Source organism: Ochotona curzoniae, unplaced genomic scaffold (assembly GCF_017591425.1).
Source record: "Ochotona curzoniae isolate NIBS_2020 unplaced genomic scaffold, NIBS_Ocur_1.0 patch305, whole genome shotgun sequence".
Taxonomy (NCBI): domain Eukaryota; kingdom Metazoa; phylum Chordata; class Mammalia; order Lagomorpha; family Ochotonidae; genus Ochotona; species Ochotona curzoniae.
In genome coordinates, this window is record NW_024466868.1 from 79667 (window position 1) to 102666 (window position 23000).

Sequence of the window (23000 nt, forward strand, 5' to 3'; positions counted from 1 at the left end):
CTTGATTTGTACGCCTGCTCTGTGCTTACGAGATCTTACCATAGCTGCTTTCCACATAGCCTCCATTTAGTTTCTCTTGGGGGACAAGAACGTATTGCTAATCAGGATTTTGTCTCAAATTGCAGATCACAGTGTTCCGGATGGGATCGGAGGGACATCAGGACATTGATTTAGCCATCCTGACAGCTTTGCTCAAAGGTAAAAGCATGAACTCCATGGACAGAGAATTGTAGCATGTGATAAATGGATTCGCACACCAACCTTGTTTCCTAATAGAGATCTGACACCTCTAATTACACATCACGTAAGGGCCACTCCCCTAAGATATGTTACTGCTGCCAAATGTTTCTATTGGTATTAGAGTTTGTCTCAATTTTGTAGAATTTAAATACGTGATAATTCAAATCTTGACCATTCATTTCTTTACTGACTGTGACCAGATAACCAAGTTTAGTCTCAGCTCCCCAAGCTGAGAAAAGGATCCACAGTGAGCCCTCAGCCATCCCAGTAGTCAAAAGGAGCTCACATACTTGGTCCCTACTCTTTCCCTTTTAAAATAGGTTTTCACAGTTCCTAGGACATGGAGAGGTGCCCAAACCTAAAACCCATCACAATTCTAATATGTTAAATTTGAAGGGATCAAATTGGAAGAATAAAAAACATCGTAAAAGCAAACAGAACACCTCTAGCATACAGGTCAGAGTCCAGGACACATCAGAGCAGATTAATCTGAAAAATGGTTGAGCATATGCTAAACTGCCTTAACATGAAATTAATTTTCTGGCAAATTTATTTTCATGCAAATCCAAACAGATTTCAGAGTAATAAAAGGGATTAAGGTGGATAGTATATTCAGGCATGCCTGCTTATCTCCAAGAGGAAAGGGCGATAAAAAACTTAAATCTCTTAATCCCTTTTATTTGCCAGTAGTGCTTAACAACTAAGAGCATTTTATCATCTTATCTTCACAACAACTCTGCGAAATGAATACCCCTTCATCTTCAAACTGGCACTGTCCTGGGCAGGAAACCAAGAACGACCACAGTAAACCAGAGATGCCCATTCAACATAGGAGCTGTGAATGCCCTGGTGGCAAGCCCCGCCTCCCACCCGAGACGTTCTGGGAGAAAAAGGAGTCTGTCTTTTTGCCTTAGTATCTCAGCAGCCAGCAAAACACCTGACAATGACTAGGCATTTCACAAAGAAACATTTCTTGATACAAGTGCTTGGGTCCTGGTCCAACTAACAAAAGTCACAACCACTGGCCCGGCGCGGTGGCGCAAGTGGTTAAAGGTCCTCGCCTTGCACCCCCGGGATCCCATATGGGCGCCGGTTCTAATCCCGGCAGCCCCGCTTCCCTTCCAGCTCCCTGCCTGTGGCCTGGGAAAGCAGTCGAGGACGGCCCAAAGCTTTGGGACCCTGCACCCGCGTGGGAGACCCGGAAGAGGTTCCTGGCTTCGGATCGGCATAGTATCGGCCCGTCGCGCTCACTTGGGGAGTGAATCATCGGATGGAAGATCTTCCTCTCTGTTTCTCCTCTCTGTATATCCGCCTTTCCAATGAAAAAATAATAAAAATAAATCTTAAAAAAAAAAAAAAAGTCACAACCACTAACAAAAATCCAAACAATACAAGCACCACATCACCCCGGTTCTGTGTCACCCAAGTCCAGAAATGCAGACGCCCCACCTGCCTCCGGGTTGCAGTCACTGTCAGTCTGGGCCCCCAAGTCCACAGGCGTCATTTCTTTTCCTCATCACAGTAGTCAAAATCTCAAACACAGGTATCATTTCAAAACAAAAATGCAAAGCATTTCAATACTGTAGACAGTTTTTAAAATGTGGATACAGAGGAGTCAAGGAAAATGGATTACTTTCCTGTAATACAGAACTTGGAACTGAACAGCGGGCATCCTTTGACCACTTCCCAAGGGGACATTTCCAGTGTCGCACTGCTTCACAGCTCCCTCCACCAGCACCACACCTTCTCCCATTAGTTTTGCTTCCTCATGCTTCCTTGTAAGAGTGAAGCAAACGTCTCCTTTGGAGTACAGTCCATCCCTTTTCTCTGCAGGTTTGCCGCTTGCTGTCCGCTCAGCTCCTTTCATAAAAGGCGGCCAGAGTGGGGTTTGGACTAATGCCTCTCCCTAGAACAGAATACAGTGATGTCCTTTGTTCCGAGGTCTTAACCACCAACACAAGAAGGTGCAGCATGTTTGCTCAAGTGGCTGCATACCCACTAAACGTCAGCACCCACAAGGCTGCAGTCTTAATAGGCCATTCCTAGCATGTGTTCAGTTGCTGGCTCCAACTCTGTAGAAATCTCAAACTGAACAGAGCCAGAGATCTAGGAAAGCAAGATGCCCTGCCGGCATTTGGAGAAAGAACAGGCAGAGACCCAAACCCATCATTGTTCCCTTGCACCAAGCAGCCAACCCTGGTGCCAGATGTGGCCATTCCTGGCAGCTGGCTACACAGGAGCTCAGCAGCCTTGCCCTCTGTGAATTGCTTTCAACTCTCCAAATTGGCACAGGAAGAAAGCACACTATATTGACTGCAAACACAGAGCTCCCGTGTGGCGGGGCTGGTGAAGGACTCATCTGCTCTCAGCAGGACTGTGGAATTGCACCTTTTCTTTCTTGACTTGCTTGAAAGCCATGAATCACCATCATTCATCATTCATCACATCAGTCATCTGCCTGGGCTTAACTACAAGATCATGTAGGTTGGTTGGTAGCAGCATAATTCTAAAGGGAGCAGCTTAGATGAACAGTAAAATTACGGGAATCACAATAGTAAAGCTATCAACAGCAGCAAAGTCAGACCTCATGTATGAACAACAGTGCACTGGGGCAGCTACTGTCAGTACCGTACGTTTCGCAGTAGAGGCAGCTGCGACATTGAGCAGCCACGTGTCATGTTTTGGGTCACACAGCTAGAATGGATGGAGGCTGGGCATGAAGGCAGGGAGTCTGAGTCAGGACACCTGCTCTTCATCCTGTGCTTCATGGTCAGTGTGAGACAGTAACGATGGTGCCATTTCTCACACAGGGTGATAACTAACATTTATAAGTACTTGAAAATGCATGGACAGACAAAAATAGACCAGATAGATGTGGTCAACTGAACCTGCAAATATCCCCATCACACCAGTTTCCTTTCTGGCAAACTAAAAATCCCAGATAACATTAAGAAATTAGGACCATGCGATACATTTTCAGTCAACGAGATGTGCTCAAAACTGTGCATGCATTTCTAAAACCTTGGAGAAGCAGATGGAAGAACGGAAAACAGCAGACCAGGAAAAAGGAAAGGAATACTCCACTGTTACCAGGCTGACCTATGAGACCAAAGACCCAGAGAGCTGGGCGTCCAAACATTCAAAACAGAGCAGAGGAAAATAGGAATGGCTGTAAATATCAGTGATGGAAGTCTTTCTCTAAGAAGCAACCACAATACCCTACCATGTCTCTCTGCTTCAACTGAAGAGTGAAGAATCGTTCTCTCCAGAGATGGCAAGTGCTAGGAGCTGGGCTGCACGCTGAGCGATACAGGGACACTACATATCAGATGCCAAGACTGCAGCTCTTACCCAGCCCGTGTTCTGGTACGCCAGCTCCCGAGTCTCTCTTCCAGACAGGAGATGGGAACAAACTTTCCAGTGAAATTTGATCCTCCTAAGAAAAAAGATGTCAATATGTTAACATGGAAGAGTTCCCACATTGGAAATAAACTCAGACCCAGTACCTCCTATGATACTCTCCCAATGCATCACCATACCAGGGACTGGCAGCCCCACCCACCAAGCAGTGCTGCAACCGAAGACGTGAGTGAGCTGTGCTGTCCTGACCCAGCTCAGTGGTGACACTCACTACCTGCACATGGGGTCAGATCTCTGCCACCCCCACAAATATACCGCAGGTGTCAGGTCCTGCGCTTCTGGTCAACTAGTCATAAGTCGAGGCTATTATTGCCTTCTCTTTCGGTTCTGCTCATTTTCTTGAGCAGCTCACAGCACTCAGGAAGCACCTGTACTGGTCTAATGTAAGGATATGACAAAGGAAGCAGACAAAACACTTATGTGGGCTCAGATCTTCCCTGGCTTTTGTGGGGTGCCACCTTCCAAGAACCGCCACTTGTTCAGCTCCCCAGAAGTTCTGGAAAACATGAACCATGTCTTTTGGGGTTTTTATGGGAGTCCCGTGTAGGCAAAATGCATTAAATAATCCATCAATGACGACTGGTTCAACTCATTTCTTCTCCCTCACACAAGTTGAGGGGTGGGCTGAAAGTCCAAACCCTCTCTTTCTGCCGTGATCTTTCTGGGGACCACACCCCTCTCCTGAAGCTACCTAGGGACCTCCAACCACCAGTCAACTGTCAGCTTACAAAAAGACACTTGGCTCTCTGACCCAGGACGTTAGGAGACCATAGGGCACAAAATGGAAGTAAGACATGCCCCTAAGCCCGACTGGCTCATATTACAATAAAACTCCTCAACCTGTGCTCTCACACTAACAGTACTGCCCCAGTGCTAAGCAGGAGCAGGAACCAAGGGTCTCCAAACTCGCGGAGCACAACTTCACCAGAGATGACAGATGGACAGAGACGCTGCTCACAACAAGCCACTGACTCAGGGAGAAGGAAGCCCACCGAGTCTCCTGGAAGCGAGGAACTCTGCTGTGGCCCCGTTACACATGCGGGCTGGGGAGCGCATCACAGGCACCTTCCTGTCTGGGTGGTGTTCTCTTGGGGAGCATACTCAGTGTCCACAGCCCGGGCTTCCCTGGGGCGGTCTACAAGCAATCCTCTCGTGCTGTCTCAAGACAATTACTCGTATCATTCAAACACAGCCTCTGTGTCTGTATTCACTCTTACACTACAACTTAATACATCTTCTCTCCTAGCCTCTTGCTTAAGGGAGAGTTTGAAAAGGAAAAAAAAAAATCTCAGTAGGAAACGGGATTTGCCCGACTCCCCGTGCTGTCACAGAAGCACGCTTTGAGCAGTTCTGACAAGCGGACGAGGCCTGCGTGGTTCAGGGGCTGTGTTCCTTCCTAATGCAACCTGTGAGCTTGGGCGCATAGCTTCGATGGGCCGAGACATTTCAGTTCTTTGACATCTGAGGCTCATCTGCCTCTCGAGGCACTGTCAGCAGATTTTTCATGTTTGTTTGGATGAGGTGGGAAAAGTCCACAGCAGAGACTTAGAAGCACAGTAACACGCCCCACCCCGCCCTCCCTCCTGCCCTCATTCCCCACCAACACTTTCCTTATTTTTTAATTTTGCAATGAGCCGGCGGCAGGGAAGGGGCGCAGCCTTTGTTCAAGTGCGGGTCACATGTCAGCGTGTCCGCACTCCCAGTCACCTTCCTGCCAGTGTGCCCAAAGGCTGCACCTGGTCGCCTGACACCTGGCTTTCTGCCAACCACTGAGTTCCTGGCTTCTGGTTCCAGCCTGGGCTGGCCCTGGGAAAGGTGTCACTCTGCTTTTCCAAATTCATAAAGATGGTTCAAGTTCTCCACGTTGCGCTGATGTGGGTTCCAGTCTGAGAAGTGGTCACCGTGGAAACACTTCCCTAATGCTGAGCACGAACACCTCTGAGGCCCAGAGGGAGGCGGGGAGAAGGCAAACGGAGCCCAGACTGGGCAGTGGGCAGGAAAGCCCGCAGTGCTGCCCAGCTCCTCGGGGTGACTGCACTGCAGTGTGATGGCATCTTGGAGTCTCCCTGGGGACTTCCAGCGTGCCATGGGCCCTCCTCGGCGCCCGTGACCTGCGCTGCAGCCAAGCCCAGCAGAACCGGCAGTGCGCAGCACACTCTTGCTCATTCTCCCCTTGGAGCAGCTGGCATGGCTCTGTTCCCAGCAGCCTCTCTGGACCCCAGCGTCTTCTGTGCAGTGGACACAATCAGAGCCAAGTCTCAGAATTAGCTCTGACAACGATTCAAAGTGCCTGATCTTTGCCCAGCACATGGGAGATGCTCAACCACTCTGAGCCAGGGGAGGGCATTTATTCCTGTACATCCCCCTTACTGGTGGGACACGCAGGAAGGTAGGGACAGTGGTCTTGATGGCCTTCCCTGGACATGCCAATGATGCTGGTGAATTATAAACAGCCTGGCCCTTGGGGCCGGTGTTGTAGCATAGTGCGCCAAACCTCAGCTGCAGCTCTGGCTTCCCAGACAAGCACAGATTTGAGTCCTGGCTGCTCCACTTCCTATCCTCTCTCTACTAGGGTCTGGGACACTCCGGGTGGACCCTACAACTCTGAAAGAGACCGGGGAGAAGCCCTGGCTCCTGGTTTCAAAGTGGCCCAGCTCTAGTCATTGCCGTCATTGGGGGAGCACACCAGCGGAGGGAAGACCATTTTGTCTCTCCTTCTCTTTCTAACTGTCTTCCAAATAAAAGAAAGACACTCTTTAAGAAACTTCTCCGCACGTTGTACTCCCGTAATGTCACGAATCCTGCTTGGATTAACAGGACGATCTCAATAGCCCCCCTTTCACAGATGAACAGTGGCTTTAAGGAACTCCATCTTACAGTCGCAAACCAGCAGACCCAGCCCCGTGGCCCCGCGCTCTCCGCCCGCTGCCCGCTGCGTCCCTGCAGGCCCTGCCACACGCACAGTGCTTCCAGGAAGCCTCCAGGCCACCTCAGGCTTGAGGACCTTCCCACGAGGACAGAAAGGCTGCCTGCCTGGGCTCTCCAGTCAGCAGCCGCCGGCCAGTGTGTGCCACGGGGCGCTGGAAATGTGGCAGGTGTGCCAGAGGAAGCAAAGGGGTTTTTTCTTTGTTTGCTTGAATACATTTAAATAACCACATGTAAACAGCGCTGCCCTGGAGGGATGGTCTGTTAAAAAAAAAAAAAAACAGCAAAGCAGGTAACCGCCCACGGAGAGCCGAGCCAGCTCTCCAGGAAGAGGGATGCAACAGGGCCGAGCGCAATAATAACCGACTGCTGTTTTCTCTCCCACCCTCTTCCCCACTTCTCTGCGCACAGGTGCCAATGCCTCGGCCCCAGACCAGCTGAGTTTAGCTTTAGCCTGGAACCGCGTGGACATCGCCCGCAGCCAGATCTTTATTTATGGGCAACAGTGGCCGGTAGAGTATACGTCTTCCCCTCTGAAAAGCCCATTTGCTTGGGCAAGGGTATTTGTTGAAGGAACACTAGAGAGTGGCTCTGGATTCTACTGCCTTTTCTGGACGGTGGGAAAAAATGCTTCCTGCCTTAACGCAGTCCCTGGCTTGCACGCCCCTCTAATTTGGGGAAATGCCGCCACCTGGTGGACGTCACAGCTAAGCACAAGGCCAAACATGACCATCTTTATGAATGGTCTGTGATTGAAACCGTCAACCTACATCTTTTAATATGTCTGGGGAAAAGTACATTAGATAAAGTTGAGTTCAAGTGAAGTGATATGTGTCGTTCTGTTCTTATGGTATTGCTGAGGAGCAAAAAGAAGAGGCTGTTGCTGCCAGGCAGTGGCACTGCACACTGGTTATGGCGGGGTCACACCACGGGATGCTGAATTACCAGGCCTCCGCCCGCAGGTGCCATCTGGTCCTGGTGGCAAAGCACAGGACCTCCCTGGTCCCAGAGAACATGGGCAACTAGAGATTTACGTAACTGTGCTTGGTTTGTTTCCCCTGCATTAATGCTACCAAAAATACGGAGGGGAAATTGCCCCGCCCAGCACTTCCCTCGCTCCGGGAGGAGAGCATGCAGTTGGGACAGAGAGGCAAGGGGAGAAAGATGTTAGGAGCACTTGCACCTTTCCATGACCCAGCACTTGGCAGTTAGGACCGCACGGCTTGACTTCCAAGACGAGACAGCTGTCTGCATCTGGGGCAGCCTGACTCAGCAAGCTGATTTGCAGGTGGGGTCTCTGGAGCAAGCCATGCTGGACGCCCTTGTCCTGGACAGAGTGGATTTTGTGAAGTTGCTCATCGAGAATGGAGTAAGCATGCATCGTTTCCTCACCATCTCCAGACTAGAGGAGTTGTACAATACGGTAGGGCCAAGCTAAGGCACTTCTGACTTTGTTTCCCTGTTTTACCTTCTGCCCCACACATGCCTTGTGGTTCTCTCCCTCCCCCACACCCTTCCCTCCCACGTGCATGGACCACTCTTCACAACTGCTGCCTTTGATAACAGGTGCCAAGTCACCATGGTTCCACTTGTTGTAACTGCTCAGTTGTAGGCATCTGAGGGAGAGAGCCCAGGACCGCCCTGGGCCACTGTGGCCAAAGCGGGGTGGAAGCAATTGGCAAAGTGACAATGCCAAGCATACAAGTGACCGACACCCTAACATATGCAGCACCCTAACAGCCAGGACATTCTTATTTTGAAATACTGGAATAAGACGTAAAATCTCATCTGCAATAGTGGACTGAAATGTACACTATCTTGTGGACTTCCTGCGATGCCCTCCTCAAACAACAGATTTATACCTCCGTTCTTACTTCTGGGTCCAAGGTCAAGAACATGGAGGGTGGCATCTTGTGAGGGCACCCTTGGCTTCCAAGAGGATGCTTTCTTGTTGCATCCTTCGGGGAGGATGTGGCCCCACGTGGTGGGAGGAGGGGATGGAAAAGAGGGAGCCAAATGCTGTGCGATGCCTCTTCCCTCTCGGCCATGTGCATTCGGGATGCACTGCCCTCCCCAGGGACCCTGCCATGCTGTGACCACACCGTGCACTTTTGTAGGAGACACAAACCTTCCGCCACAGAAGAGGCAGAGCCCTGGGCTGCTTAATGCGAGCGTCCCAGCCCCTAAGCCACAGGTGCACAATGGCTCTGCTCTGCCACTCCGCTGCATTCCTTCTGGAGGAGAGAACAGCTGACCAGGGCAGGCTTCTGTCTCCTGGAGCAACAGTGAGAATCTCAGCAAAAATAACGGGGTGTCCCGTTTACAATCACCCCATTTAAAATGAACACCTTGCACCCCCAGCCAGGTGAAGGGACAGGGCTGGGGGCGGTGAATGGCCCAGCGGCAGCAGAGGCTGACGACTGGCAGGTGCCAAGCATCGTGTCAACCACTTGGCCAAGGCTGGACCCCATAATCCTCACAGCAGTCCCGTCTGATGGGTCTGTTTTCTGGACCCCAAGTTAGAGGGGCTAAGTCAAGGTTCTGGCGAAGCAAGGCGGCTCTCCCTTGCTCGCGTGGAGCCGCCCAGCAGCTGGACCCTCTCCTGCGTTTGTGGAGAGCTGCTCAGCAGCCAGACACCCTGACTCCGGAGAGCAGCGCGGCTCCAAGCCAGAGGCAGCTCTAGTGAGCACGACCACAAGGGTGGGCGCAGGTGGAGGCTTGGCACTGGGCTGCTCAGGACGGAACTCCCCGACCACCACACATCCTCTCGTGAAGATCACCTGGCTTGGCAAACAATCACAGGATGTCCAGTCCAGCTTGAATTTCAGATAATCAACAATGATTAAGTATAAGGATACTTGAAAAAGTTTAGAGGAAAATGGCATCAAATGTATGTTTTTCGGTTTAAAAATGTTTAAAATACAGGCGGACTTTTTCCTAGTACACATTTTCCATGTGCTTTCTCCAAAATTTAGTCTCAAAAATAGTTTTAAACCAAAATAAACATATCCTTTAATTCCATTTTTCCATGAGATATGCAAAGTACCACTGTATACCCAGTATTGCGTGGCCTGGGAGACAAGGGATACGAACTCAGGCACTTGGAACCCTCGGCCCCTTGGGGGAACCGAAGGGATTCCTGCCTCGCACCTCTGTCCTGATCCAGTTCCAGCTGTGGCCGGCATCTGGGAAGGCAACTGGCAGATGAAGAATCTCCAGTTTGGGTTCTCTCTCTCTAGCTCTCTCTGTTCACGTATGTCCCCTCCTGCCCTTCCAAGCAAGGAAGAAACACTGAAAACCGTCCCACTGTTATCTGAAATTCAACTGTCCCTGGAATCCTATGTTGAGCATTTTTTCTCCTAAAATGACTACAGCATGATAGCTCATTTCTTACCTTCCATTAACACCAATATTCTCCCCAAGTATTTTTTCCCCAACCTATGATTTTTCCTTTAAGCCCAGTCTCAGCCAGCAACCAACGGCAGGACAAAGCTACCCCACTATCTCTCTATGACCCACCTAAGGATGGATTTTGTAAAGCTTTCATCAAACACAGCCGAGCTGCCGCTCGCTGCGTCATGTCACTTCCTCTATGGCCGCTCTCACACTAGAACAGCACACTTGAGCAGTGTGATCAAGGCCGCAGACCCCAAAGCCTCAGATATTTTCCCTCTGCCCTTCTTAAACAATCTCAGTCGTCGCAGTACATGAGCTGTGATGGCAGCGTGCCCTGGTGTATTTCCAGGGTGGAAAAATCAGCCTCTTGGTCTCCACCCACACACAAGGGCAGTCGGGCCTCACCGTCCACACGTGGGCCACCTGCCCCCTTATTTAGAAAAGCAGATAACACTGAGCGTCCCCGGGGCGCGGCCCTCCGCCACAGCCCTCCCTGCCAGATCCCTTGTGCCTTGCCCCTGACTAGCAAAGCTATTTGATTCTTCTTTATTATTTTCAGAGACATGGGCCCTCGAATACGTTGTACCACTTGGTCAGGGACGTCAAGAAGGTAAGCTCCCTCTGCCTGCGGGTCGGAGGCCCGGCTTCACCGCTTGGCGTGGTGGAAAACACCTCTGTTTTGCATGAGCCGCCCCAGTGAGCGTCGCTGCCCGCTCCGGCCCCGCCTTGCCCAACAGCCTCGCCTGTCTGTCCTCTAACACGATGTCTTTGCTTAGACGCAGCTGTGGTCCCCCCCAGTCGCCGCGGTTTTAGATGCTTTTGTCGAACTTGATGCTTTGGCAGAGCGGAGCCCTAGGCTCTCCCTGTGCCACGTGGATGTATGCCCCGTTTGGGAGGAGGGCCAGTTGCCATGCTAGTGGGCCACGAGAGGTAGCTTCCTCCCAGCCTTCCGCAGTGGGCAGGAAGCACCGCTCGGGAATCTCAAGAGAATGAGGACGGAAACGCACAAGCGTTCCATTGTCTCTAGAATATTCTGTCATGCTCTTGATCATTCGACAGGAGGGGAAAATCCTGTTGGCATGCATTAAGGATAATTCTTTGGATTTACAAATGAGAACCACACTCAGTGGTTCATTCAGAGCTAGTTTGGATCCTTGGATTAATAAAATATTGTTATTTAGGATGACCAAGTGCATAGTATGAATATAAGCTCTCATCAAGCCAGTTCACAGACAGCACTCTAAAAAGCCTGTTATATGTTATTTCCATTTACAGAGAAGGAAAATGAGGCCCAGTAAGTTGTGTTTAAATTTAGCAAAAGTCTTGTTCTTTCACCTCCGTCTCCTTCGGCAGTCAGTGAGGTCTGAGCCCTGCAGTGTATCCCACAGAGTGCTGTAAACCCGAGGACAAAGCTGATGGGCGAAGTTGCTGCCCCACGTGTGCCTGCACCACGTGGACATGCGCGTGCCCCGTCACTGCTGTGTGGCATGTTATCCGTGCGCACAGACAAAGCCACCAAACGAAGCTGTAAGCTTCTTCATCGCACAGGAAGTCATTGGCTAGCATAGCCCGTGCCCTGTCACCTTTTAAATTCCCTCCAAAGGTAGGAAAAAAGAACATCACTGCTGGCCTGCTAGATCTTGGCTAGTTACGAGTAAGGATGTTAATAAGAAGGAGGGTTGTCGTGTGGCCCTTGGGCACTTTTCTCCCGTCATGACAGCACACCAAGTGGGTCACTGGTGCCAGCCAGAGCAGCCCAGGTCGCCGTGAGGCAGGGCACTCTGTCCCAGTTCAACAGTTTCTCTTACCAAGGATGCGTCTCCCCTTCATCCACCACATTCCCACTCCCTAGGCTGCCTTCCACAAACCCTTTCTCCTTCCTCTAGGCTCGTTTTAGATTGAACTAGGCCCAGAAGACTCGAAGAGCACACATTGAACGTGTTTCCTATGCCAAGATGTGTGTTGCTCACTTTCAAATGTTTTGAGTTTCTGAGATGATGGAAATGGAGTCACTCCCCTCCCCTCAAGTCCCTATCTAGCTAGATGGTGGAACTTTCCAGCGAGCACAAAGCCTCGGTTCTTCAACCCTGCCCATCACTCACTCATCCACTTCCGCTGCCCAGTCCCCCAGCAGTAACACCACGCCCCATCTTCAGAGGGGTTTTTACAGTTCACCTCCACTGGGCACGACTGATCCAAACCCCTTCCTGCAGGACTCTGCTTTGCAATAACATTTCCTGAAATCCCTGTGCTGCCTCTTGCGCTTGCTCACACCACTGGAGGGTGCCTGAAGGATTTTAAGGGAGAGATTATCTTCAGCTCCTTAAAGAAAAAAATCTCAAAGATAATACAAACTAACAAAAAGACTTGGACAGGGATGATTTGAGAGCTACAGGGGTCAGGAAGGTAGTTTTATGAGCATTTGTTGACTTGCTAATTAAACACCTGGGGAAACTATTTTTTAAATCTTGTAGAATATTATTAAACTGACTTCCCAAAGGGTAAGGAGAGACAGAAACCCAATGTGCAGCTTCTTCCCTAAGGAAAAGGCTCCCTGCATCCCTGCGATAAAGGCAGGTGCCGCATCACCACGGAGCAGGGCTTGAGAACTCAGGCAGTCCAAGAACCGGAGGCACCTACGTTGTGTGTCCCACGGAGGAGGGGCCCGCGGTGGGAGCCCACTTCCCTATATCGTGTCTTCTAAAGAGATGAATCAGAGAGAGGTTAGCAATGGCGCGTGACTTTCTCACATGGTTCCTCACAGTTTCCAAGAAAATTGAGCCAATACAACGATCACAGGTTACAGGACTAGGTTCGAAAATCCTTCAGAACGTGTCAGTGGCTTTCAGCGCAAAACAAATATGCCTGTCAACAACGCGGGCATCGTGTAGTTAGAGAAGAGAGAGGGCCACATTTAACCTGTGTGCAAAATGAGCCCATTATGAACCTCAGTGCGAAATGCTGTGCACGAGCTAGCAACACTTATTCAAATCGCTCTCACAACCCCAGGAGGCGCGTTTAGGTCTGACTTCCGCAAGCCAGCCAGCACTTCCTAGTGTCCAGCAACTCTTGAAAACCAACAAAACTGAATGTGGAACATAGCTCCCAAGCTAGCTTCAACATCTCAGATTGTTTCCATCAAGGGAGCAATCTAGAGTCAAGAGCTACTGTTCGGCATCGCCCAGAAATTCCGGTCCCTCTAAGCCAACACTAACCCTGAGCGGGCCTCCCACGCAGATCCACCTGCTGCCCCAGTGCTCCCAGCAAGTCACTGCCCCCACTGGCTGCTCTCCTTGACACGGAACCACCAGCTCAGCAGCTGCTGCTTGGGCCTCTGTGTTTTCAACTAATGTTTTCTGTCTTACGTGTGCTAAAACTTCAGATTACTAACCCTTCCCCGACAGAGAAGGGTGGCTTTGAGGATTATGTAGAAGTACTAATGAGGAGAATGAAGACCCAAAGCTTGACAGAAAGCAAACCAACCAGCCCTGCCCCCCCCCAAAGACACTGTAGGTAGGAAAGTGCCATATTTATAACCGCGTCTGCTAAATAAACTTCTCAGATACCGTATGTTTTACCAAGCTGACGGCTGGGCCAGTCACGGGGCTGGGCGGCTGGGCCAGCCCTGGCTCAGGCCTTTTCCAGCCTGGCTTTCATGAGCTGCCGTCGAGGCCTGGCAACTACTCACCCCCAGCCCACTGTCCTGTCAGCATCAGAGCTCTCAGTTTTTGCCCTTTCTCCCTTAGCAAACCTGAAGCCGGCAGTTATTTCACACTTGGCATACATTAGAGAGACACAATCTCATTTTTGAAAGCTCGTCGTAAGTTTCAAGGAAAAAAAGAATTCCCAAATAGTTGAAATCAGAACTTGGTGCCGTGAGCTGACACACAGAGTTCATGGAAGAGCAAGTGGAAACGGTAAATGCCATGTCTGCCTTAGGAGCCCCTGAGGAATGGCACGGATTAAACCTTACCTTTGCAGTCTCGGCTCACAGCAGAGGTCGAACAGGCAGCATTTCCAAGCGAGTCCACACTCTCCCAGCAGCGTTTGACTCATGTGGCCCACCACGTGCTATTAAGGCATTAGAAACACGTGTTGCACCTTCGCCAGTTACCAGAGCAATTAGCAAGAGGGCGGGAGGAGCGCAAAGGAAGCAGCAGGTAGAAGGAATCCCACCACAGGGTCGCAAAGGAAGACTCCTTCAGATGGTTCTTGGACTGCACCTGTTGGTACACATGGTACCATGCGCTTTCCTGGCCCTATGCAGGCAACGTGGGTGCCAAGAGCACGACCCAGTCCTGGCTGCCTTAAGTTCCCCATGCCTCCAAGCCTTCAATCCCGGTCAGCAGAACTGCAGGCCATAACTGCAAACTTTGGGCTAGGCCATCGGCCAGGTGACCCGGCAGATCTTACTCACACAGTTGGACTTTCAGAAACAGGACCCTGCAGCTAACCAGGTCCATGCTGCCCGTTTGCTGAGCGTAAACTGAAGCGCAGAGGCAGTGAGCTGGTGAGGGGTACATGGGAGTTCCGTTGGAACCACAGCGCAGCTGTTCCCACTGTGGGGTCCTGTCTCTGGCTGTTGACTGCGTAAGTGCTGTAACCTCCCTGGCCAGGAACGTCTGCTCTAGTGGAAGCAGTGCCTTTGCTGCATCTGTGGCCCCTGCAGGAGAGCGTCAGCCTACGTCCTGCTCCTGTCCTGCTCCTCGCTCACGCTCACCGATGCTGCCCTGCCCTCCGGAGTCCGCTCAACTGTTATCCCAACAAGCCCAAATCATGCCCAGCTTTCTCAAACCGATCTCGTCTTTCCCCCAATTAACTCTCCATCTCCCTGCTCCTAAAAAGCCTGTGGACAGGAACAGGTGCCTCGAGCCTTGCCACACAAAGCTGACACACGTGTAACTTGCTAAAGTAAACTTCTCCTTAGCTGTTCCTTCCAAACATGTTAACCAGAGAGACCCCCAAGTTCTCTCTGCTTCAGACGTGGTCATGCACATATGATTCTGAAATAATGAACATTTATATGAGAAGATTCCAAGACCTTTTTAGCTTCTGTACCCCTAATGCCTCTTTATAACGAAGCCATTGGGTAAAAATGTCATCTTTGCCACTAAGTGTTACTTCCCTGGAATGTTACTACCATTGGCACCTTTCTGACAAAGCCTGCTCTTACACCTCCAGAGTGTGAACACTTCCCTGGGACACTGGTAATTGGGGAAACACTGGTGTCTTAGAAATAAGACTCACGTTCACACTCAAAACAAAATATGCAGATATCAAGCTGTTAGCCACGTTTTGGCTTTTATCAGTTCCCTTTGAAATACCTGTAATAGCTGACTCCATGTCTCCCATGCAGGAGGTAGGAACCCATGACTCGAGCCAGCCCTGCTGTCTCCCAAGGTGAGCTCTGGCAGGAGTTAGGGGCCAGGTGCAGAGTGGGGTCCTGCATCGAGCATCTGGGCATCTTAACCACTGAACACTCACCCCTACCAATATTTTAAGTCAGGTTATCCTTACAAGATTAAAAAGCATGCATTCATACACCTGCTCTGATGGTCTCTTTGAGCTTTTTATCAAAGCCAGCTACTTGAACATTATAGACCGGGAGGTGGGGAAATTCAGTCCCGCTTTACTGAGAAGAAGCTCTGAAGAAGTTCCTCAGAAAGGACGGATAGGAACCCAGAGCTGTGGCCTGGAGGCCAGAGCCCTCCAGCCTGCCCGACTCCCAGCGCACAGACAGGGCGGCCTCAGAGCCCGTGCTTGGGGGAGCCACGCGCACCTGAGATGAGGCTGACCGAGGCATGTCCAGCCGCCTAGAAGCCACTGCTGGTCCAGTAACCCCCTGGCCAGGCCCTCCAGTCAAGGCAGAGGCCGCAGAAGCTGTGACCTCGGAAAACCTGCCAGAGAATAATAGAGTGGCTGCCTGGCTAACATTTGTAACCTCAGTTTGATTTTTATGAAAAGGGCAATACATTAAAAGCTGCTATCTGAAAACCAAACTTTTTCTAGAACATACTTTACATAAAGGAAACAGCTAATTGGTCTTTCTGAATAGCCTGAGGACCCTTAACCTGCTGAGTCAGAACAGCTGCCGACTGAAGAGGTTGTGGCTGTGTGAGTCTGAGCAAGACAGAAGGCAAGTAGGGAGCGTTTGCTGTGTAAGGGCAACTCAGTGAGAGGAATCTTCGCGTACGTTGGCGTGCGCCAGTCAGGCAGAAGGAGATGCACGTTTTGAAACACCCCTCACGTGATCCCAGGTGGCCTGGGCAGCACCCCAAACCAAGGGACAGGCAGACGGCAGCAGGTGGGGGTGGCACCCCTGAGATCCCATGGGCGTGCCCTTGCTGCCCCTTCATTCCCACTCCACTGAGCGGAGTTAGCACGTCGTAGAGGAAGCAGTGTCTCCAGCTCAGGGGACGCTGCTGCAGTAAACGGGGGCTATTCGAGTCAGTGAGCCCGGCGCGGCTGCTTGGGTGTGTGACTGGGAGTAGCAAAGCTCCCAAGCCCAAACTTTATTCTGACACATCAGTGCTTTCCTGTTTAACTGGCTTACTGTTACTTTCAACAACAATAGCACAAGAATTCTCAGGGTTTCTCAAAGGCCCTGGGAATTAAAAGATAGTAAAATCTGAAAGACTAAAATTGTACTTTAGGTGGTAGGCTACAGTAGAGATCACAGGAGTCTGACCCTGACTCTCAAAACCTTGCAGTGGACGCAGCTCACCATGAGGAAGAACGGCAGGAAATCCACCTGCTGCCCAACCAGAGGACCTAGCTGCCTGACAGTGCTGAGCCGTTAGCATGTTGAGAGTCCCAGCTCCCCTGCATTCTGTCACTGCTACCCGAATCTGCTTCCATAGTCAGGTTAGGCAAACGCTGGTGTGTGTCAGGATCACCCAGAGAACGTAACCCACGGCAGACTGAAGGAGGTGTTCTGAAAACCGCCTTATCTGAGACGTGTGGAAATCTCCCATGGCGTGGGCTCTCCAGGAAGGACAAAGTCCATCCTGACGCTCCTCAGGGCACAGTGCTTCCCACACAATGCGGTCCCCTAGTCACTCATGGCATAAAAACACTCTCCTGCATGACAGAACTAAACCAGAGAGCCCCACTCAACCTTGGCAGGTCACTGGGAACTTCTCATTGCCTACAGATAGAACTAATTCCTCCTTCAACTGTGTGAGCTCCCAGGAAGGAGTAGAGAAAAGACAGTTCCCACGTGTGGCCTGTATAGATGGTGGACACCCGAAGGATGCCCCACAAAGCCAGGCTGGAGAGAAGCTGATTGTCTTCTAAGGAGAAGTGGAGAACCTTAATCCTGGGAAACTCCGCCTTCTCCCTGCTCACCCCGCTTTTCCTTGAGCACAGGGGAAGTGCGTGCCAACCCTTACCCTGGCATCCAGTCCCTTCTCCAGACGCCATGCCCCTTTCTTGGAAAAGGCGCTGATCCTGAAACACATCATGACTCAGTGGAGACCCGAGCCCAGGGCCAGCCCAGGTGCAGGCCATAACCTTCACCTTCTGGATGGAGTCTTCCTTCAGCGAGTGGCTGGTTGTGCTCAGTGAGGGCCAGGGCTGAGGGTGAAGGGCTGGGTCCGAGGCAGCTGGAGCTGGGCAATGGGGGCACTGGCTCCTGGCACCGGGGAGTAACAGCATTTGCCGTGTTTAGCTTTGTGCTTCTCTTTGCTACACTGGTGTTTTTTTCTCCCCAGCTGAAGACGTGAATAAATATTTTGATTTTCTGTTGTTGTCAACGAATACTTCATCTTCTTATTTAATTTATGTCTTCTTTCCAAGCGAGAATATCCAGGTTTCGGTTGGATCTATTTTAAGGTGAATTAATTAACCAGCATAATACATTCATATGTTTCTTTTTTCATTAATTTTTTTTTTACTCTAAAATAGTTACCGACCACATGAAATAGAATCCCAAGTAAACCACGTTGTCTCTTGGATGTGTGTGTGTCTGTTTCCTTCTTTCCCGGTTAGGGGAACCTGCCTCCCGACTACAGAATCAGCCTGATTGATATCGGCCTGGTCATCGAGTATCTGATGGGCGGCGCCTATCGCTGCAACTACACACGCAAGCGCTTCCGAACCCTCTACCACAATCTCTTCGGTCCCAAAAGGGTGAGGCTTCTACCAAATTTGAGTCCTTCTGGGAGGACCAAGCTATGGGAGATTCCGGGTGTGGCTTCTTACTCTCCATAGAGTGATCAGCTCTTAAATGTGTTTAAAATTTGTTCTTAATTTTAAAAAGAATAGCATTGGAGTGAGCACAATGGCAAAGTGATTTAAGCCACTGCTTGCAATGCCTGCATCCCACGTGGGTGCTTGTTGCAGAAGCTGATCCAACTCCCTGCCAATATGCCTGGAAAAGCAGGGAGGGTGGCTCAAGGCCTGGGGATGCTATACCCATGTTGGAGACCCAACAGAATCTTCTGACTCCTGACTTTGGACTGGAGTCTCTGGCTGGCTCATTGCAGCCATATGGGGAGTGAACCAGCAGATGGAAGACTTTCTCTGTCTCTAGCTGACTTTCAAATGAATAGAATCTGTAAAATAAACAATAACAACAAACACCATATCAGGTGAAGAAAAAACACTTCCTAATTAGCTACAACTTCTTTACTCCCCAGAAGCATAGCATTGGGACACCTGCCCCCACATGTAATGCTGAATCTCCACCTTGAGTGGAAACGAGGTCTGTGCTGTGCTGATCTCTCTCTGCACAGCCTGTGCCTCCCTCACACGATCCCACATGACCGATGATGCCTCTCCAGGGGCTGATACCCTTAAGCAACTTTGAGCACTGTAGGCACTTGCCCTCTGGCCCACTCGCCCTTGCTCTGTATGCCAGGAGATGGCCATGACAATAGTGTCCCAAGCCCTCAGAGAACAGAGACTTGAGGAATCTCTAATTTGATCTTTTTGAATGTTGGATTGCTCATCCATCTTAGTCTTCTCAAGTTTCTCTAATAAAATGCTGTTGACTGGGTGGCTTAGAGACAACACAATTGGCTTAACGTTCTAAAGCCTGGGAAGCTGAAGATCAAGTCATGAGCAGATGCGGCCCTGGTGAGGGGGTATTTCCTGTTCATAGTCAGTGACTGTAGCTCTGCCTCACGTCCAGGAACAATATGCAGGCTCCAGTGGGCCTCTTCTACAAGCACGCTGTTCCCATTTGTGAAAGCCTTTCCTCTTGACCTCATTAGCTCCCCCAGGGTGCATCTCCTGACACCCTGTCTTTGGGGATGAGGTTTTCAACACACACATTTGGGGAGGGCACACTGAGAACCACAGCATTTGTTCAAGTATTGGATGCCATGGACATGTCAGCCAAGCAGGACTATTGTAAGAAAGTGAGGGAGAGCTTGGTCACCGGACACATTATAAACCACAGGTTTTATCTCCAATCTCTTGGTAACTTGCCACTTTCCTGTCTGTGATTCCTCAAAACCACTAAATCCTTACATGTCTTAGAATTTCTGGAAATAAATTTTCCTTGCGGTATTCTTGTTTAATGAAATAAAACAAATAATATCACAATAGCATTATGTTACTTGCTAAACATGTGCTATAGGGTTCTCTTCTTACCTCTCTAGCAACAAAAGGTCTAACTTTGATTGCAATATATTTTTTAACAGCCCAAAGCCTTGAAACTGCTTGGAATGGAGGTAAATATTTGCTCAATTTGTGTGTGTGTATGTCAATTATTTTTCCTCTTTATGCATTTTGAAAACACATCTGTAAGTTTACTTCAGTGATAGAACTTAGGATATGACTGCAAAAAAAGGTGGCGGGGACAAACATTGCCTACGTCCATGGATGCTGTTCACAAAAGCTTTACGAATTCCACCATGAGGTTATGGTAAATGGGAAACCTAGGAAGCAAAAAATTCCAGTAAGAAAAAAAAAAAAAAGCTTGTGGATGTTTACAAAAGCCCAGAACTGCTTCAGAAATGTATCTATCTCATGGGGGATAGAGGATCCACTTCCAACGATTTGCTCATGTAGCTATCGTATTTGCTGGTGCAAGTCTAGAGTGCCCTTGTCCTTTTAACAGAGAAGGGCAATAAAATACAAATAATCCTTTGAGTAGAAGAGGAAATGGACTAAAGTGAAATGAAAAAGGAATCCATTGTTAAGTGTAAAATGTGCATGTTCCCCTAGGTTTATACTTAAGCGTGTGTTGGGCATGGTACCTTTGTGAGCTCTTTCCAGTGTATCCAGAGTCAAGTCAATAGAAGATATACAGTAATTTCTTAAAAGTAACAGATCCAACTCTGCCTACATGTGTTTCCCTAAACCATAGGATGATATCCCCTTGAGGCGAGGAAGAAAGACCACCAAGAAGCGCGAGGAAGAGGTGGACATTGACTTGGATGACCCTGAGATCAACCACTTCCCATTCCCTTTCCACGAGCTCATGGTGTGGGCCGTGCTCATGAAGCGGCAGAAGATGGCGCTGTTCTTCTGGCAGCACGGGGAAGAGGCCATGGCCAAGGCCCTGGTGGCCTGTAAGCTCTGCAAGGCCATGGCTCACGAGGCCTCTGAGAATGACATGGTGGATGACATTTCCCAGGAGCTGAACCACAACTCCAGGTTGGCCAGCTCAGCAAGCAGAGTAGTCGGGGGAGAAACGGAAGGAGGGACCCCCAAAGACTGGGGAGACCCCAAAGACTGGAGAGACCCGAAAGACTGGAGGGACCCCAAAGACTGGGGAGACCCCAAAGACTGGAGGGAACCCAAAGACTGGAGGGACCCCAAAGACTGGGGAGACCCCAAAGACTGGAAAGGCCCCAAAGACTGGAGAAACTGAGCTGCCCAAAACTCAAGGAATGTAGCATCATCCCACTAGTGCACATGGAAGGTGAACAAAACCTCTCAACCTTCGTTGTGCAGTGCTGCGTACACAGAGGCCCCTGCAGACACGTGAACATACACTCGCATCCTATCAACTGCCCTAGGTCCAATGAGAGCTTCTCCCCGCTGTGGAAATGAGACTCAGAGATTTTAAGTAACTTGTGCGAAGCTGTACATTCGTAGCTTTTGAAGACTTTTTATTTTATTTTATTTTATTTTTTTACTAGAAGGTCAGTTAGGAAAGAGATTTTCCATCCACTGGCTCATTCCCCAAATGGCCACAATGGCCAAAGCTGGGTTGGTCTAAAGCCAGGAGCCAGGAGACTCCTCTGATTCTCCCACATGGGTGCAGGATCCCAAGGCCTTGGACCATCCTCCACTGTTTTCCCAGGCCACAGCAGGGAGCTGAATCAGAATCAGAGTTCCAGGAACTTGAACTGGCTGGCATCCACATAGGATGTCAGCGCCGCAGATGGAGGATTAGCTTGCTGTGCCATGGTGCCAGCACCCAGGTTTGAAGTGAGGTCAGTCCCATTTAAGAAGACAGCCTGTACTCCCTGCTTGACCGGCTTCTTCCTCCTTCTTCACCTTGTTTTCAGTGAGCACAGGACTATAGCTGGTTTGCCTCACGGCTCCAGCTCTGCATGCGATAACTGACACACAGTAGATGCTCCATGAATATGGGCTGGGTGACTCATGAACAGACTAGACCCCATATGAAACAACTGCTCTGCCCATTGCCACCTGATGCAGTTGGCAGTGTGCATCTTCTAGCTCCGGCTTGAAGGATTCTTCTGCACATTTACTTCCAGGGACTTTGGCCAGCTGGCAGTGGAGCTCCTGGATCAGTCCTACAAGCAGGACGAGCAGCTGGCCATGAAGCTGCTGACGTATGAGCTGAAGAACTGGAGCAACGCCACTTGCCTGCAGCTCGCTGTGGCTGCCAAGCACCGTGACTTCATTGCCCACACATGTAGCCAGATGCTGCTCACCGACATGTGGATGGGCCGCCTCCGCATGCGCAAAAACTCAGGCCTCAAGGTCAGTGTGCCCAAGGAGGTCCTGTTGGCTACAAGGGCCAGAGGGTTGATTGGAGTTTTCCAAGCCAAATCCACAGTGGGATGGGGGTACTCTGTAATTCAAGAGCATGCTGCCAAAACCCAAGCATCATCAGATTCTCCTAGCTGGTGGTTTTCGTAGCTATATGGAGAGAGAGGGAGAGACACTCAGGAGTCCCCCGTTAGGTCCTGCTGATATCAGAATACCTGGACTTGCAGCCATTTTGCGGTGTACAATGGTGTAGCTACTCCTTGGGTTGTACATCAACTTCTTCATTGTATGTGTCTACAGAACATCGTCACTTTGACCCACACATCCCCACTTTCTCCCTCTCTCTGATGGCCATTATTTTATTGGGCCAACACCCTTCTGTCATTCCTTCTTTCTGTGGGCTCTTGGCTCAGCACTGCAGAGGAGTTCGAGTTGTATGAAGTGGATGATGGGAGTTCCATCACGGCCTGGCTGGTGATCTCCAAGCCTGGACACTAGAGCCAAATCTGGCTTTGGCACTCCGAGGACAAGGTGTTGTGTCTCCTGCAGGCTGCCAGCCAGACACCTGAACCTTCCCAGGCCTGCAGGATTCAGGATCCTCCGTGGCCCTTTGGCTGCCTCTGAGTTCCTGTGGTATTTCAGTGTGAACTGTCCCTGCCTCATTGCTTAACAGCCTGACTAAGCCTTAAGGGTTTCTCACAGACCCTCCTATGATCTAAGTTTCCTCAGTGAAGACCATCTTCATGAGCCTGTGTCCCAGCACCGCTGCAGGGCTGAGAGCATATGTGGGAGAAGACTTGCAGGACACAGGTTGGAGGCAGTAGTGCCATTGAGAAATGGATGTGTTCTCTAACAGGGTGGACAGGTGAGAAGCGGCTAGCACTTTCAGGAGAAAGGCCCACATGTCTAGAACCCTTACAGAGACAGATGCACACGATGTTGACATGGAGGGAAATACAGGACAGGCCTTTTCTGGGGCATTCTTGCCAGGAAATGCTCTCAATGAATAGCCTAGCCCACTGGGGTGTATGGATTCAGCTGTGTGTGCACAGATGTGTACTTGTATTCCTAGCCAAGGCAAGGGGAACGCTCTGAAATAAATA

General features: G+C 50.2%; 1 protein-coding gene across 8 annotated transcripts in view; it reads left to right on the plus strand.

Moving 5' to 3' along the window:
* Positions 1–23000, plus strand: part of LOC121167073 (transient receptor potential cation channel subfamily M member 3) — a 164445-nt gene that overhangs the window by 78426 nt on the left and 63019 nt on the right. For 2 of the 8 annotated variants that reach the window (XM_040996445.1, XM_040996448.1), the window contains 9 exons: positions 126–198; positions 6997–7097; positions 7874–8008; positions 10541–10591; positions 17779–17814; positions 17971–18111; positions 19629–19658; positions 20297–20586; positions 21660–21888. In XM_040996445.1, coding sequence (XP_040852379.1) covers positions 126–198; positions 6997–7097; positions 7874–8008; positions 10541–10591; positions 17779–17814; positions 17971–18111; positions 19629–19658; positions 20297–20586; positions 21660–21888 — 1086 coding nt within the window. The remainder of the gene's footprint in view (positions 1–125; positions 199–6996; positions 7098–7873; positions 8009–10540; positions 10592–17778; positions 17815–17970; positions 18112–19628; positions 19659–20296; positions 20587–21659; positions 21889–23000) is intronic. The other 6 variants (XM_040996446.1, XM_040996450.1, XM_040996447.1 and 3 more) reach the window with 4 other exon arrangements.